At 44.1% G+C, this 17,069-nt stretch overlaps 1 protein-coding gene across 25 annotated transcripts in view; it reads left to right on the forward strand.

Moving 5' to 3' along the window:
- Positions 1-17,069, forward strand: part of LOC121167446 (voltage-dependent L-type calcium channel subunit alpha-1C) — a 206,167-nt gene that overhangs the window by 23,477 nt on the left and 165,621 nt on the right. For 22 of the 25 annotated variants that reach the window (XM_040996850.1, XM_040996858.1, XM_040996861.1 and 19 more), the window contains exons 1-2: positions 10,136-10,274; positions 16,519-16,715. In XM_040996850.1, the coding sequence (XP_040852784.1) occupies positions 10,151-10,274; positions 16,519-16,715 (321 nt within the window). In that variant the 5' untranslated portion in view covers positions 10,136-10,150. Of the gene's footprint in view, positions 1-10,115; positions 10,275-16,518; positions 16,716-17,069 lie in introns of those variants that run through there. The other 3 variants (XM_040996844.1, XM_040996845.1, XM_040996846.1) reach the window with 3 other exon arrangements.

A 17,069-nucleotide genomic window follows, 5' to 3' on the forward strand; every position in this document is an offset into this window, starting at 1 on the left:
TACCTGTTCCCCCACTAGCCAAATGAAGGGACGGAACAGCGCCTATGAGATTAATCATGCTTCTAAAGACCAGTCAGTGCAAGAGGGTTCATGTTGATCAGAGGCAAGGTGGCTTGGGGGATTGTGTTTAACTGCGTTAAGCTGCTGATTGCAATGATGGCTTATCACATGAGTGTGCTGGTTCAAATCCTGGGAGGCCTGTTTCTGAATCAGAACCCAGATAATGCACCTGGAAAGGCAGCAGATGCTAGTTCAAGCATTGAGCCACTGCTGCCCTAATAGAAGACTCAGATGGAGTTTAAGGTTCCTGACTTCAGCCTCACAGAGCCCTGGCTGTTGCAACCGTTTGGTGAATGATTCGGATAATATCTCTTTCTCTTGCTTGCTTTCTTATTCTTGCTCTCTCCACCCCTCTATGTTGCTCTGCCTCTCAAAGAAATAAAAATATTTTTTAAAAACAGTGTGAGCTAATAGTCATAAGCTGGCAGTGTGATGATGGTGGTGGTGGAATTGTCACATCACAGGTATAGACAGGAGTATTTGTTTTCAGATTCAGGTGTGAATTTCAGTGTTAGTGAACTATAATCAGAGAATGTGCATTTGATTACCCTCAGAGTAGACTGGTTGGCTCACCAAGTTAGAAGCCTCCAAATAGCACGACTCCTTCTGGCTTAATAGCTGGGCAGACCTGGAGAGAAGAAGGTCCCTCACCAGCTGCTCCAACCCATTGTCCTGTCAGGAAACATGCACCATTATGTCTTCTCTCCATCCTCCTCCACTCTGCTCTCTGGCTGGAGTGGCTGATCATAGGGACTGCATCAAAAACATCCTTGCCATGCAGTGTTGAGACGGGCTGTCAGTGGAGAGCAAGCCAGAATTCAGCAGGCAAGAGGAGGGGTGTCAGAGTTCTTATGTCCTCAGGTCCTGCCCTACAGATCCTCTTGGACTGGCATTATCTGAGCCATTCCAGGTGGTCTTGCCCTCAGAATGTGTCCCTTCCTAGTTACTTTTGCCATGTCCTGAAGTTACTCCTCCAGGTCCAGGGATGGTAATAGACCACCTCCAGGCCACCACATTGTCTCTTATGCCTCTTCTTCTCTCTACCCTGTACTTGTATAGAACACGCCAAGCACCTCACGTTGCTTTCATCTTAGTGTATGACTCATTTCTTCCTGGAACCCACTGTTTGAATAGTTGAAACCTGTGTTCATTCTCCTAGCAAATACGCTCTGAGTACCTGCTACCCGGAGACCATGTAGAAGAGAACATGGATTTTATCCTCTATGATGGAGAATTCCTATTGGTTTCTGAGAAGGACATTGTTGTGACCAAGGTAACATTTAGGGAGGAGTTAGGGGGCCATGGTGCATAGTGGTTGGAGTGCAAGGAAATTACAGACAGGAAGCATCAACTACCAATCCAGGCAAGGGACAAAAACGATGGAGAATTATGATGAAGAAAAAAGCAGAGGTAACTGTGAGGGTTTTTGGTTGTTGTTGTTGTTTGGTTGGTTGGTTTTTTAGCATTATTGAAACTGGTTTTAGAAAAAAAAAAAAAAGAGGAACTAAAGATTGGATTTGTTTGTGATGAGATGGTGGAACAACCTGGTAGAAATGTCTGGTATGCTGTGGTGCTCCATATCAAGCTGGCATTTGGACAATGACACCCCAATTTGCTGGTTAAAGTTCTGGAAACTCTGCTTCTGATTCAGCTTCCTGCTAATGTTTCTGGGAAGGCAGTGGAATATAGCCCAAGTGTTTGGTCCAGCCCAAGTGTTTGGAGTTCCTTGCTCCTGGCTTCAGCCTGACCCTGTCTGTTATGGCCTTGGGACATGAACCAGTGAATGGAAGATTCCTCTTTCTGTGTTGTTCTGACTTTCAAATGCACAAATAAATAATTTTAAAAGAAAATATAGCCCAGTGCTAGAACCTAATGGCTAAAGTCCTCACCTTGCATGCTCCAGGATCCCATATGGGCGCTGGTTCTAATCCTGGCAGCCCCATTTCCCATCCACTTCCCTGTTTGTGGTCTGGGAGAGTCCCAAGCCTTGAAAACCTGCATCAACGTGGGAGAACTGGAGGAAGTTCCTGGCTCCTGGCTTTGGATTGACACAGCTCTGGCCATTGTGACCACGTGGGGAGCAAGTCAGCAGCCGGAAGATCTTCCTCCCTATCTCTCCTCCTCTCTGTCTCTTCTCATCTCTATATATCTGACTTTCCAATAAAAAATAAATAAATATTTTTTAAAAAGAAAATAAAAGTGGAAGGGAGTGAGTTCATTTGAGAAAGTGAGTTGCTGAAAGGTAGAAAATGAACTGAATTAACGGACAGGAAGAAGCTTCACAGTGGAATCAGCTCATATGCCTGTTTCTCTAGGAGACATTTTTCTATGTTCCCAAATTAACTCTCTCTCTTTCCTTTATGTGTTGGGCATTGTTTTAGGAATATTGTCCTCTGACTCTGCAGTTGACTTCCATTCCTGCCATTCCTGTTTCCCCACTCAGCCTACAGTTCCTCATGAACAGATCTGCATCCTTTTTGTCTTTGTAGGATTCCCCAGATCAAATTCAAAGGGTGCTAAAAGGAAGGGAGGGAGTCAAGGAGGTGAGGAATTAATTATGGAGTTGGAAGTGAACTAAAATTGCACACTGTCATGTAGACAAGGAGAGTAGAGTCTAGAGAAGAAAAGAGAAGAATAACTAATAACCAATGTCAACTAAGTCTAGGAAAATGGTGCCCAAGAAGCAGCCATGCACTGGGCCATCAGAGACTAAATGACCTTGAGGAGGTAAACATGGTAAGAATGATAATGGCAGAGGAAGATGCATGTGTGGCTGCTCACTCCCATCAGGTTTCAGCCCTTCGTTGCAGTCATCAGAGCGTCCTCTATAACACGGTAGAGGAGCTTGTATTGCTGCTGCCAAGACACAGTCAGTATACATCACCTACACTCCCTGGTGGTGTGGTGTAGGTGTATGTCTCCCTGACTATAATGATTTTGTGTTTTTAAGAGATAATCATGAAACTAGTGGTAAACAGTTCCTTTAGCACCCTTACTCCCAACAATATGAACCATGCTGTGCAGCCAAAGCATGCTGCACGTGCTTCACAGATTATGTCAGTTGCCTGAGACAGTGACATATCCAGGACCAGCCCTATGAAAACATGCTGTCTGCTAAGGGAGCAGCTCAGCCATGCTGGACAGGAGGGCTGCTGCCTCCCAGGAGAACCAGGATCTGGCTTCTCAAACCATGGTGATGGAGCAACAAGATTGGACCCTCTTTAGAAATGCAAGTCCAGATGCATATTGAGTACATGGTTGAATTGCTTGCAGTCCATGTGGGAGTGCTTGGGTTCCAGGCCTACGTGTGCTCCCGACTGCAGTAGTCTGCTAATGGTCATCTGGGAGACAGTAGATGATGGCTGACACACTTAGATCCCTTGCGCCCATTTCGGAGACTCAGATTGAGTTTCTGCATACTGACTTCAGCTTGGCCCAGTCCTGGCTGTTATAGACATTTGGTGAATGAATCAACAGACAGAAGAAATCTCTTTCTGGGAAGCTGCCTCTTATTAAGACCCCAAGATACCCAGGTGCACATCACCTTGAAAGTTCCTGTAGAGTCTGACCATGCTTACAGTACTAATGTCACCTGAACAGCATTTCCTGTAGTCCAGAAATTATTGAGACTATGTTGCATGAATGTATTTGTTTAGTATTCACAGTAACTTTATGAGGCTGGGGCTGTGATTATCCTCCCTTTGCAATGAGATCCAACGGCAGGGATGCATGACTGGAGTTGGGGTTCATGTGTTCCCTACACTTTAAGCACTGTCAGGCTTTTCCTCTCCTCAGCAACTGGTAGAGTGCTTCTTAGGTTCTCCTGAGGTTCCCTGATGAGGAATTGCAGAGCTGTATGTGGTGCCCCAAGAAGATAATCTTGACTCCTGGGGAGGAACCACTCTAAAAGTGTTTTCTTAGAGGAGACACATGAAAGCGAAAAGCCACATTCTAGTATTCTAGACCCCCTCCTGAGAGAGGCTAGTGTTTTACCTGCATCTGTTAGAATCTGTGTCCCAAGTCCAAGTTCCAGGAGCAGTAGGGACTTCAGTGGATAAATGTCTCTGGTTTCCAAATTAGGCATGAGATGGAGGCTTTTGGGAGAGTCGTGGCCAGTCCCAAGAAGACGATATTTAGCAGTCAGGCCAAAATTCAGGAATGCCAGTCCCATGCCTTCAGATGCCAGCATGGCTTCTGCCATTTCACATGGGCGGCTAGAAAAACAGGCAGAACCTCGGAGCCTTTCCTAGACTGTGTTTAGAAACATCTGAGCTCATCTGGGAGTTCCCATTTTCCTGCCAGATGCTGTCAGTGTGTGTTAGTGCTATAGATACACAGTTTTGGGCCAGAAATCCAAGAGAAGAGGTTTTGGCTGGCATGGGAAGCGAGGGGTGACATTTAGCCCTGTAAACAAAGCTCACTTGGATCTGAACCCCCTGCTCCACGCGACACTGTGTGACCATGAGCTGACCTTGTCACCTTCTCTGGACTCACTTTCCCATATTTAAACTGTGCTTAAGAATGAGACCTGCTTTACAAGGCTCTGATAAGGAGAAAAATAGACTGCTTTGAGAAAAGTATTGAAAGCCGCAGGTGGCACACATGATGTTAGTAGGTGTTCCTAAAATGACAGGGGTTTCGGCATTTATGAGCAATCCTTCAACCATTGGTTGAATCTTCCCAGTGCACTTTCCCAAGTGTCAATGGAAACTCATTCCCCGTTAAAGTGCTGCACTCTACCTGAAGGTAGGAGTATGTTATTCTGGGCAGCTTCTGTCTGTGCTGAGCCTGTCTTCCCTAAATACTTCCTGAGAGGTTGCAGTTCCATTCCTGTGGTCATACAGAAATCACCTAACTCTTCTTCCTCAAAATAGCAGCTTAAATCAGGTGAAATCGTGGACTATGTTCCTCACTGTAATCTCCCTCCCATCCCACAAGTCTCATCCTTCCTGCCAAAGCTGTGATGGCCATGATGTTGCACTGTGTGTTTACAAATGTGACTTAGCATCTTGTTCATTGAGTCCCTGCTGTGTGTCTGAGAGCCAAAGATGAGAAGAAAACCAAGGAGCTTGTGGTTGGGCAAGGACTGGCATTCTAAGCAAGAAGAGTCTGCACTGAGACATAGGGGTGTGAGGCTGAAATTTCAGGCTAGGTGTACTGTGCAGGTGCTAGGTGTCAACTGGCAGTTATATGAAAGCAAACTGAATGAAGAGGCAGCTCTGCCTGTCTAGGGAGTCAGTAGAGGACTTTCGAAAGTGACACATTGTGCTGTGAGCTTTAGTGACCGCTTCTGAACCACAGTCTGGAGCAGACCAGTTTGCTGAACAGCAGATGCCAAGAGGATGCAGAGGGAAAATGAGTCATGAACCTAAATGTCTGAAATATATACAAAAGGACTAACAGTGGTTGTCTCAAATGGGTAGGATGAATGATTGCATTTTGTTCTCTGTGTTTTCTAATTTCTGTTTAATTAGCGCTTTCTATTTCACTCTATAATTAGTGTGTATTATTTATGTAGTAAAAATCATTTATTCATGTGTAAAGATATTTTAGAATCCAACCAACAGTACTGGGTAGCTGACGGGAGGGAGGAGTTGAAGAAATCCATATTCTGGCCTGAGTACCCACATATGAGGGAGGGGGAACATGAGGCCTGGAGCACTGTGTAGTAGGTGGTTGGCACCATTGGCCACTGAAAGGAAGTCCACCAACTGCCCTGACTGCCATCTGGCCACATCACAGCCTGCCCAGCAGCTTCTGTCCTGCCCCACAGTCCCTGAAGTCCAGCTGTTCCTTCTCTACCTCTCCGTAAGCAGACCCCCATTGCAGCAAAGTCCACATGACCCAATAGAGCAAGATGATGAGTGTTGCTACTGCTTCAGCAAATACTCACAGAGCGCCTGCCAAATGCTCAGAGCTCAGCCAGGCTCCGGGAAGATGAGGGAGAGAAGAACACTCAAGATCCCCATCTTCACAAGTCTCAGCCAAAAGGGCCAGGCAGTGGATGCATTTTAGACAGGTCTTTCAAACGGAAAGGAATGCTCCAAGAGAAAGGAAGTAGTTCTGAGAAGACAAAACAAAGGGCATTTCTCTGGTTTGGGAACGTGGGGAAGGGTCCCTAAAGAAGTATTATCTGGGTGGAGAGCTAAAGGGTACACTGGAGGCAGGTAGGAATTGTCTTCCAGGTAGAGGGACACACGTGTGACAGCACCATAGAGGGAAGAAATAAGATGCACATGACTCAGCAGTGAGCAGGCACTGCATCGTTAGGGGTCATGTCACTGTGCGAACATCACAATGCACGCTTTGTACTTTGTGTGCACTTTGGCAGGCCTAGTAACCCAAGGTGGCTTCTTGGTGCAGTCAGGAGATGCTGAAATGTAAGATACGCAAGGCTCTAGTTGGCCAGTATAGCATACTGTTTTACAATGAGTGGTTTCTTGTGACAGTAGGAGTATGCACTAAGGCAAAAATAAAAATATAGCTAGCACAATAATAAATGTCGAAAGTAGTAAGTTTGCTGGGATAGGGAAATTGTATAGTATATACATGTATTGAAGCATCACACAGCACCCCCAGAAATATGTGTGACTTTTTGTGTGGCAGTTAAAAACAAAATACAATTTGGTTGACGCATAAACCAGAAGCAGTCATTTGTTGCCACAATCAGGAATTCTGTTCTGTACATAACTATTTATGCTTATATGTGGCTGGCAGTGTTTGGACCCTCCTCACCATGCCCATGGTAGCAGTGCCTTTGTAAAGTCAGGGCTGTGAACTCACCAGGCAGAAGGCATTTTTCCATTCCATTGTAATCTCATGGAGCCACCATAAAGACATGTGACTGGTGCTGACTAAAATACCATGCAGCATGGGACATGCAGCATGGTACCTTAGCCAAGTCTCTAATGGAAGAGCTGCGTGACTGGATTGTACAGAGAGGGACTATAAACAGGCACATAGAGTATAGAACCGGGAATGGCACAGGATGCACTGTGGTCGTGACCCCCAAGAGCAAGTGACATCATTACCCGTTAGCAGTAGACCTGGAGGCTAGGAGAATGTGTTGGTTATGTCCTTATCTGCCCCACTTGCTGTTTTCTCTCCCTTTGGGGACCCTGGTGACCTGGCTTGCTGGTTTGTGGGATTTTCCTCCACTCTCTCCTGAGTCGCACTAGAGACCCTGCTTCCCTTGATGAGTCTCCCCCATTGCCCTCAGTGCCATGGGAGCTCCCCAGCTGAGAGTTCCCATGCTGCTTCCCACAACTGTGGGTCCTCACCCCCCTCTCCTTGCCAGTCATCCAGAGCCAGGACAGGGGCAGGAGCCCGCTGAGCTGCAGAGAAATGAGAGAGGGCGGGAGGGAAGAAAAGGAAGGGAAAGGGAGGGAGGGAGGGAGGGAGAAAGAGAGAGAGGTTTCCCAGAAACCTCTAGAAGTTACTTTGCAGTTCCATTTTCTCCATGGTTTTGCATACTTTAACACTAATGTGTGTACAACTTGCTAATTAATGGACTCATTTGGAGCTGAAAACATCTTGTTCTAATGGGAGGCTGCAAAGCACTCTTGCTAATTCACAGGTAAAATTATTCCAACTTTTTTTTTTAGTTTCTTTTTCTCCCCAACTTGGCTTAACTGCTGAGGAGAATTCTCCTAACCACCCCTCCAGAATACAGAGCATCAGGGAACAGGGGACCCAACAGCTATTTGCCCAGTGACAAGTGTACAGAGAATGCCAGGATGAGGCTTCCTTCACTCAGAAGGTGGAAGGATGGTGTGGCTGTGCTGAGGGATACTGGGGGTTAGCTCCATTGGGGAGACCCTAGCAGTTACATGTGTGGTGTGGTGTGGTGGGTGACCCATGAGATGGTTTTCCACACAGCCAGCAAGAAGGGAAGATAAGGCCACTTGCTCTCTGCCTCCTAGCATGTGGTGACTTGGTGCACTAAACAGTAGACAGGACTGCTTGCAGCTGGATGGAATCTGGGGCTGCCTTGCCAGGAACAATCTCCCTGCTATTTTCAAGTGGAGACCTGCCACATCTCCTTCCAGGGAGTCTGTCTTGATGCATTATTTATGGTCAGGCTGAACTTATAAATCAGGGACTCCTTCTCCCTATTAGACAGCTGTTCAGCTCTGTGTCCACTGGAGCTCACCACCACCAAGAACCATGTGTTCCCTGGGCTTCTCAGCTACTCTTTCCCTCCTCCCTCCCCCTGGAAGGATCTAGGTGCATTTTAAACTTTTTAAAATATAGATACATTATTATTATTATCATCATTTTATGATACAGTTCCATAAGCCCTGGGATTTCCCTTATCCCCACCCCAAACTTCCTTCCCCACCCATTGAGTTCCTCAATTTTATTACTATAGTATAGTTCTTCATAAATAGTCATATGTCTATCATTGTGGACATGGATGGATAGTCTCCATTACACAATTACTATACATCCCTTTAAATGAAAAGACACAATACAAAATCAACAACAGGAAGAAAAAATAGAAATTTACAATGCCATGAAGTTAAATAATATGCTACTGGATATGATAGTTTTCATTACACAGTTACTGTACATCCCCTTAAATGAAAAGCCACAAAATAAAATCATCAACAAAAAGAGTAAATGTAATAATATATGTGTAAGAAATAGCACTTTAATAATTTTTAAACATGCTTCAAAAAAGTTTGTAGACAGTGGAATTAAAGAAAAGTTTATTTTGGTACAAAAATGTTTGAAATCCATGCATAGTTTTTTTATATAATTCATGTTTCCATGAGTTATTTGAAGACCCTTTATTGGAGTAATTTTTTTTAAAAGAGTTTGCAACATAATAAATTTCTAATTTCATTTTTCTACAACCTTTTTTCAAGTCCCCTCACATTCATATGGCTGCTTAAGCATCTCTCATTAATTTCCGGGACATTTTTTTTTCATTTTCCCAAACTGAAACTCTGGATCCATTGGGCAAAAAGTCCATTTTCCTGGGGCTTTAGTGTCCTTAAACATGGGCCCTGAGAGTATGGGCTGGTAGACGCATACCATAGAGAATAATCTGGTCATGCAATCCAAAGCTATTCTACAGCTTTGTCACCAAGCTCTCACCACCCTGGTGTGTCTTATCTGTGGGCCACTTTTAGCATAGAAAGCGCTTTGCAGTCAGGCTGATGATGTATTTTAGCAGATGGGCCAGCGAGGGCTGCAGATGGGCCAGCAATGGGCCAGTGAGGGCTGGTAATCTAACCTTGAGTACTGAACAAATCCCTTGTGTTAGTCAGTTCTTTATTGCTACAACAAAATGCCCAAGAAGCTTTATAAACAGAAAGGGGTTGTTTTAGTTCATGGTTTTTGAGGCTCACAGTCTAACACTGGTGATCAAATTGGTTGGATATTTGGTATCTGTGTTTTTGCTAGTAGAGTCTCCAGGTGGCACAGAGTACCTGCAGTAAGAGACAGTGTCTATGTCTTTCCTTTTGAAGCTACCAGGATTGGCTCTCAGGACTTACCCTACAGACCTAATCTAATCTAGTCACTTGCTAGAGCCTCCTCTTCAAGATACCATCGTCAGATTAAGTGTCTTCTCTCTTTGAGCATAAGATTTGGGGGTGTCAAGCTTTTGATACATGGGCTTCTCTGGGTCCAGACCACAGCATCCCCGCATGGCTTTCACTCATCAACTTGAGTTCTGTCTTTATGGAGACACTGCTCTGGCACAAAATGATGTTAGGTCATCTATAAAGTGAGATAGTAGATTTGATGGTTATTCCTGAAAGCAACATGTTTTTCCTTCAGAAGTGCAGGATCTGCCAGTCCTTTTGCATGGATGTGCCTCCAGCTCAGGTTTTGGAGGAAAATAACCTCATTTCAGAAACCCAACTCTATCACTCACTGATGTGTGACTTGGGGTCTCAGTTTGTTATATCAAAACTGGGGTTGTACCAAAATCTCCTTGTACCCTAAGGAGGATATGTGAGGTCATGTCCATCTTATTAGTCCATTGGCATCTGCAAAAGCCCTGGACTCTGTGCAAACTGATGTTCTCACTGTTGTTTCTGCAGGTCTCCAGGTGGTCCTGAACTCTATCATCAAGGCCATGGTCCCCTTGCTGCACATTGCCCTGCTAGTATTGTTTGTCATCATCATCTATGCCATTATCGGCCTAGAGCTCTTCATGGGGAAGATGCACAAGACGTGTTACAACCAGGAGGGCATAGCAGGTAAGAGGAGGGTGCCTGGCTGGATGGCAGGTGCTCAGGTCTACAGTGTTCTCATATCTTGTTTCAATGTGCTGCTGTCACCCTAGTAACCATGACCAGCAAGGACCCTTCTTCAGAGGACCATGTTTCCTTCCGTGATTCAGTGGGAGGCAATTGTAGGTACTTTTCTCTCTTGGTTGCAATATTTACTGTAAGTCTCTGTTAAAATAGCCAAGTGCTAACCTAGTTCAGAATCATTAAACACTATTAGAATGAGCTCCGTAACAGGAGAAACTTTTGAAGAATGAAGAGCCTATCTGTTGTCAGCCTCTCACTGTCTAAGCCACATCTTGGATCTCCTAAGCATCAGAACCAGCTGGCGTCTGCGTGCCTCTGCAACCACAGTTCAGGATGGCTTATTGCCAAAGCCCCTTCAGGAGACAGTACTGCCCCTCTCTCCTTCTGCCTTGGAGACCCAACACCTGGAATGTTCCATGAGTGTCCAAGAGCTCCCAAGCAGCTGGTCAACTAGCCACACGGAATATGCTCTCTCATCATGACACTGAGGCCTTTCTGTCCTCCCAGGGCCCATCCCGGATCTTCTTCAATCGGTATTTCTTCTCTGCAGGCAGAAAACCCCAGGCCCTCCTCCTGAGGTTGAGGAGGAGGGCAGGTATGGAGTTGTTCCCTTGCTAACAACCCAACTTCTTTTTCTCATGGCCAAAATTTTGCACATTGTCATGACTGCTCAGTCCTTTCTTTTTTGAAACCTCTCTCTTCATGTTCCTCTCCTAACGCAACACATTTAACAGTAATACAAGCTCATTAAGTGCATCCCTAAGTAGCACTGGAGTGTGGGCTCATGGGATATGCTACAAACTCCTGTCTTAAGTAAGTAACATCTCAGCTTGACCTTAACAGAAATTGACAAGGCTTTTAAACAGACATGTAAAGCAGTTTAGCATTCCTGGACCCACAAGGTTTAGCAATCTTCAACATAGAATTGTTTTTCCAGCAGCAGGTTCTATCTTAGTTTGTGGCGTTGGGAGTGAGGCAGCATCTGCTTAGAGCATTGAGGGGTTCTTCATCTCATACTCTCTCTGCATAACTTCTTTTCCCATTCATCCCAGGCATTAAATTGGATTTGATACCTCTTGCTTTGGGGAATAAGAGCATGAACCCCTATTGAACAAGGAGTGAGATAGATTGTTTACCATGAAAGCCCAAAATGATACTATGGGTAATCCAGCGTGACTGGGTGGATGGCCTTGGCATCTGCCAGGTGTCTGGGTTCTTGCCATAGTTAAAAAAATAATAAAAGAAAAGGAAATGAAAGGGGAAAAAACACAAACCTGTAAACTGTGGTCCCTGGATCACACATTCATTTTTACTGTTTTGAGAGAGAATATAAGAGCAGAATGAATATATTTATATTAATCATATAGAGTTTTGAAAGTTTATTCCAAGACCTCCTTAAATGTAGATTGTCTAAAGTGTTTGCAGGTTGAAGAAATAATTGGACTCAAATGCACCAGAGATGGGGATTCCCCATTAATATACCAAGGCATGATGGTGGAACAGCTTTCACCAAGAAAATGGGAACAGGTGAAGTGGTGACATTGTGTGCTGGAGCCAAACGTGGCAACTCCATCATACACTCAGATGTGTGTGCACCAAGAATTCAATGATAGCTGCCCCTGAAACTCAGCTGATTTCTCTTCCACTTAGGGAATCGTAAAAGTACAAGGGCACCTAGAAAATTTGTGGAAAAGTAAAATTAAAAGGAGAGCTTTCAGTCACAAAATGGATTTTCCAAGAATGGTTTGACGTCGTGTACCTCAACCTTTTCCCACCAAAATTAACTTGTTTTTGATTCCTTTTTGAAAGACAACCTGGTGAACCTTATGAAGTATCCTCAATGTCTGCTACTGGCACAACATTCTTTGGTAGCAACTCTGAATGTTGGTTGGAAGTCACTGGACTTTGTAAATAGGGTCTCAAGCCTTGAAAAACAAAGTCATGGCTACAAGCAGTGAATCCAGCAGACATACATCCCCCAGCATGGGAACCATTAATGACCTCCTCAACTCTTGGGAGAAAGACAAAGTTTGAGCTTACCAGTCAGAGTTGTCAATTTGTCTTCATTTTGCACGTTCAGAAGAGAAACAGCCTCCCATTATGGAATGACCATCATCCAAGAGAGAGCCAGGGTATCGGAGGACAGCAAGAAGAGTGCTCCAAAGAAGGTAACATGCCATCTCCGCCAGGAAGGTGATGTCACTCTGGTGTATGGAACCAGGATCCCTGCTGGGAAAGGGGCCCAGGACACTTAGCTGCAGATTGCATGCTCCAGCATTGCCTAATCAAAAGCTCACTCACCTCCTTGTCCTAGGACCTACCATCTGAAGATGACCCAGAGATGTACTCCATCACTTCCCACAGGGCGTGCACTGACCTGCCCTGATGAGCAAAGAAAAGCATACAAGACCTTTGGACATGTAACATGTGCCACAGGATAGAAGACTAAAACCCTGCGGTCTTGGAAACCAGTTCTTGTGTGTTGGGAGCTTTGTGTAACCTTCGGAATATTTGGTTGATTGAATTAGATCTTCTGATCTGGATAGAGTGAGCATAGTTTCCAAATTTTTAGATCAGGTGGAAGTTCTCTGTGAGTCCTTGTTATATAATCCTTTAATGGAATTTATATCAGATTCTTTTTTTTTTTACATTTGGATATGATTTCACAGATTGTGCCTGTCATGCACCACAGCCTTCAGAATATGGTAGATTTTGGGCCATGTCTCCTGTACAGTTAATATACAATCACTGTGGAGCCAACTGGGGCTGTCGCTTTGCTGCAGGTTGCCCTTGCAGTGGGCAGTCCCCAGTGAAGATTCCCTCAGAAGAGGAGGGGTTTTCTCCCTAATGCCTGGGGCATCTGTGAGACACATTCTTGATTCCTCAACAAATATATCCCCATATGCCGGTCCTTTTGGTTTCTGCCTGTCCCATCTGTTTGACAGCGCTGTGTGCCAGGTCACTCTGAATAGCTCTCCCAAGCACAGTCATTACCACTTGGATGGACAAAGAATTGGTTGGTGAAGCCTAGGGAAGAAGTCACTTCCTTTCTATTCACTCCTTAAAGTTGAAACTCAAAAAAAAGAACTGATGTTGTGTTTGGCTTATTTCACCAAAATTTGTATTTGGATTCTCCAGAATGGTGCCCACCGTGTTCATTTCTGTTTCAAAATGCAGAATTGGTGTTGCTTTGATTCCTTCTCCAAACTCAGGTTCCAGCTTCCTTCCTGACACTTCGTGACTCCACAAAAGAAAACCATCACATTTTTATCTTGAAGCTCATTTCCCCCTCACCCTGGAGTACATGTTGCCGGGATCTGCCCGTTTGTGTGTGTGAATGTTTTCCAAGTGTTCCATTTGTGCTTTTTATAGATACCTATTTTTACCAGCTCATCACTGCTTCTTAATTGTTCTCCAATCTTTTTTTATTGTTGTTCAAGACAGATTTAAAATAGCAGAACCACACTTGAGCCTGTAGATAATCTCTCTGAATCACAGTCCATTCTCTTTTATTAATAAGATCACTTCCCCTGATATCATTTTCTCTTTAACACATGTTTGTGGAATCCACCACTGTGTTTTCTTTCCTTGAGGACACTGGGCAGCCTTCCCCTTATTTTTGCTGTTGTAGGAACTAAGAGTGCAGTTGATACAGACAGAGTAGCAGTCACAATGTGAAGATGTGCAGTTCTTTATTCCACTCAGGAGCAAAACATGAGGGGGAAAAAGCCAGTTTCCCCTTTGTTGTCTTCATCCTTTTCTTTATCCCTTCTCTCATGTCACTCAGTCACTTTCATCACAGCAACTGGGCATATCAGTCTAGAAAGCTATTTCTAGATTGAGTGAGAAATGATCTTTTTTTGGCATTTAGACTCTCCATTCGCAAATTTTAAAGTACTTATTTTCTGCTTTTTAATGTATCCTTTAAGCTTCAGCTTCACCTTTTAGTTTTTATTTAATCCTTGCTTCCAAATTTTAGAGATTTCACAACTTCAAAAATCATCACAAATTTTTGGATAGAGGGTGGGTTAATACAGCTATAATAACAGAATCCTGTTTTGGAGCCAGGTCCTGGAATGAGAAAATGGTGTACACACTGTCATTCTCTGAAATACAACAAGGACCAGTAATGGACTTTGATTTTATTCAAGAAACAAAAGACAGCTTGAAGCAGCAGGGTAGGAAAAGACGGACACACAACTTTATAGGACCAGCCATAAGGCCAGGATGAGGTTTATTCATAAGAGCTCAACGCTAGAAGTAAGCCCAATGCCTTTCCACTGGCAAATGGCAAAACACACCATGGCTACACTGCTGGATCATGCAAGGAACAGATTCTGCTGACAGATGCAACAACACTGAAGGGCCCAGTACGATTAGGTGAAGCAGGAGATGGCAGAAGCAGAACGCCACATGATGTGTGATTTCATACAAATGACTGTATAAAATGTCTGGAAAAGGCGGAGTTATGGATAGAGAATGCAGATCAGATTGCCAGGAGCTGGGACCAGAAGTAAGGACTGACTGCGGACAGATACTCAATTTTAGGGGATGGATGAAAGTGTTTTTAAATGGAATGTGGTGATGACTGCACAACTCAAATTTATGAAGAAAACTCATATTGATGAATTTCTAAGGCATGCCAATTATATTTCAATGAAGTGGTCAAAGAAAGTGAGAAAAAGAGAGCGTGGCAGAAGAGGAAGAAAAGAAGCCACCACCACTGCCCCATATAATTTTGGCCGCAGATCTCACTCTGTTCTTTAACAACTGTGTCATCCTTAAAGATTAATATTTCTCTTCCCGTCTTCCCCTTGGAAGTGAGTAGTCTCAAATTAAAAGCCAGAATCAGAGAATAGCCAATTGACCAATAGATGTCCAGTGCACAGCCAGTGTCCATCAGGCAAATGTCTGAAACTTGTGCTTGCTTTGTTCCATCTGAAACAAGAAAAGATCCTGGGTGAACGACTATCTCTAAATGAAGACCGATGAACAAACATGTTTCTGTTTGTCAGAACTGACGTCTCTTCTGTTTGCCGTTGTCATCATTCTCAATGAATACAAGACCGTGACCTTAATTTCACAAACTTCTGTGAACTCCATACCTGTTACAGATGAAGCCAAAACTTCCCCAGTATTTTACCATGATTGAGTTCTTATAGCAGTGAAGTATTATTTAAAGTTTCCAACCATTCCCTTGGCACTAGTAATCCACATCTCACCTTGTTCAGTTGCTTGTCACCATTTCCCACAGGTGGAATCAACTCAAATGTCCCCTGACTCTTCAGGACAACGTATTCTACCATTTCCTGAAAGATCCCCACCTATATCTCAGAAATCATCTCCTTCTCTTCTACTGACACTCTGTCTTGGGGAGAGATTGGGAAAGGATTGTTGTTGTTGTTGTTGTTAAAAGGCATTGACATTGGAGAGTAAAGGATAGCACTGCACAGCTCTGCCTGCTGCACATGAAATACAGCCAGGAGTGTGGATAGCCACAAATTGTAATAAGGACTGCTGTATTGAGGTTTCTCCTCTATAGAGTTATTTCCCTAATTCTTCATCGGTACAAGGCTCCACTAAGTTGTGGTACTGCATAATATGGTTTGTGATAGAATGAGTCTCTATGGAGTCAGGAGGCATTATTGGATGGGAACAGTTGACTAATTAACTGTGTGATGGAGTCTTCAAGTCAGCACTAGTCTGGCCCTCATCTTTGAATACTCTGATGACCCAACAGAAATGTATATGGTTATGTTACCACCAAAAAGGAAAGAAAATGTGGATTTTGTCATTTTCCAGGACAACTTTTATTTGAGGTGGTTGCATCATTATAATTTCTCAAGTGAGTATTTGACTGTGATACTGACATGTTGTAATAGGATGGGCATTAGTCCTACTATCTTTGAAATCAATGTCTGAAATAAAAATACAGTTTTATAACAACTCTTTGGAGTCATCCTTCTAAATCAGTAACAACACCTGAAGTGAATGCCCAAGTTCCTGGTGCTCTTCAGTTCCTAGATGGAGGAACTAATAAAAGCCTGTCTGGATTATGGTTGCTAGGTCCACCTTAGTCACCTCATCAGCCTTTTCCTTTCACATTTCTCCCTAACTTTGTGTTCTTTCTCTGCCCTTCTCCCCATCCCTTCTATTCCCTCGTTCTCTTTTCCCTTGGCCATTGGAGATGTCCCAGCAGAAGATGATCCTTCCCCTTGTGCTTTGGAGACGGGCCATGGGCGACAGTGCCAGAACGGCACAGTGTGCAAGCCAGGGTGGGACGGACCCAAGCACGGCATCACCAACTTTGACAATTTTGCTTTCGCCATGTTGACGGTGTTCCAGTGTATCACCATGGAGGGCTGGACTGACGTGCTGTACTGGGTATGTAGCTTGAGATGCTCAATACAGGGCAAGGAGTGCATACCTGTCCTGACACCTCCCTTTCCCTGTCCCCATGATTTTGAAGTCACCTATACATTGTGATTTAATGGTTGATGAGTGTCTCATTTCTTCCAGGTTGTGCCTAAGAAACAAAGCATGAACCTTTCACTCTAATGAGTCCTCTTTCCCTGCCCACCAGCCTTAGAAAAATGTCATGTTTCAGTTGGACAAACCATAGTGCAAAAAACATGAATACACAGTCAGTATTCAATGAATGAGTTGACCAAAACTGTCACAGAGTTCTATTCAAGTCTTCTTCCATTATGCCTCCTTCCCAATAAGATAGAACCAGAG

The sequence above is a fragment of the Ochotona curzoniae genome, unplaced genomic scaffold (assembly GCF_017591425.1).
Source record: "Ochotona curzoniae isolate NIBS_2020 unplaced genomic scaffold, NIBS_Ocur_1.0 patch371, whole genome shotgun sequence".
NCBI lineage: Eukaryota > Metazoa > Chordata > Mammalia > Lagomorpha > Ochotonidae > Ochotona > Ochotona curzoniae.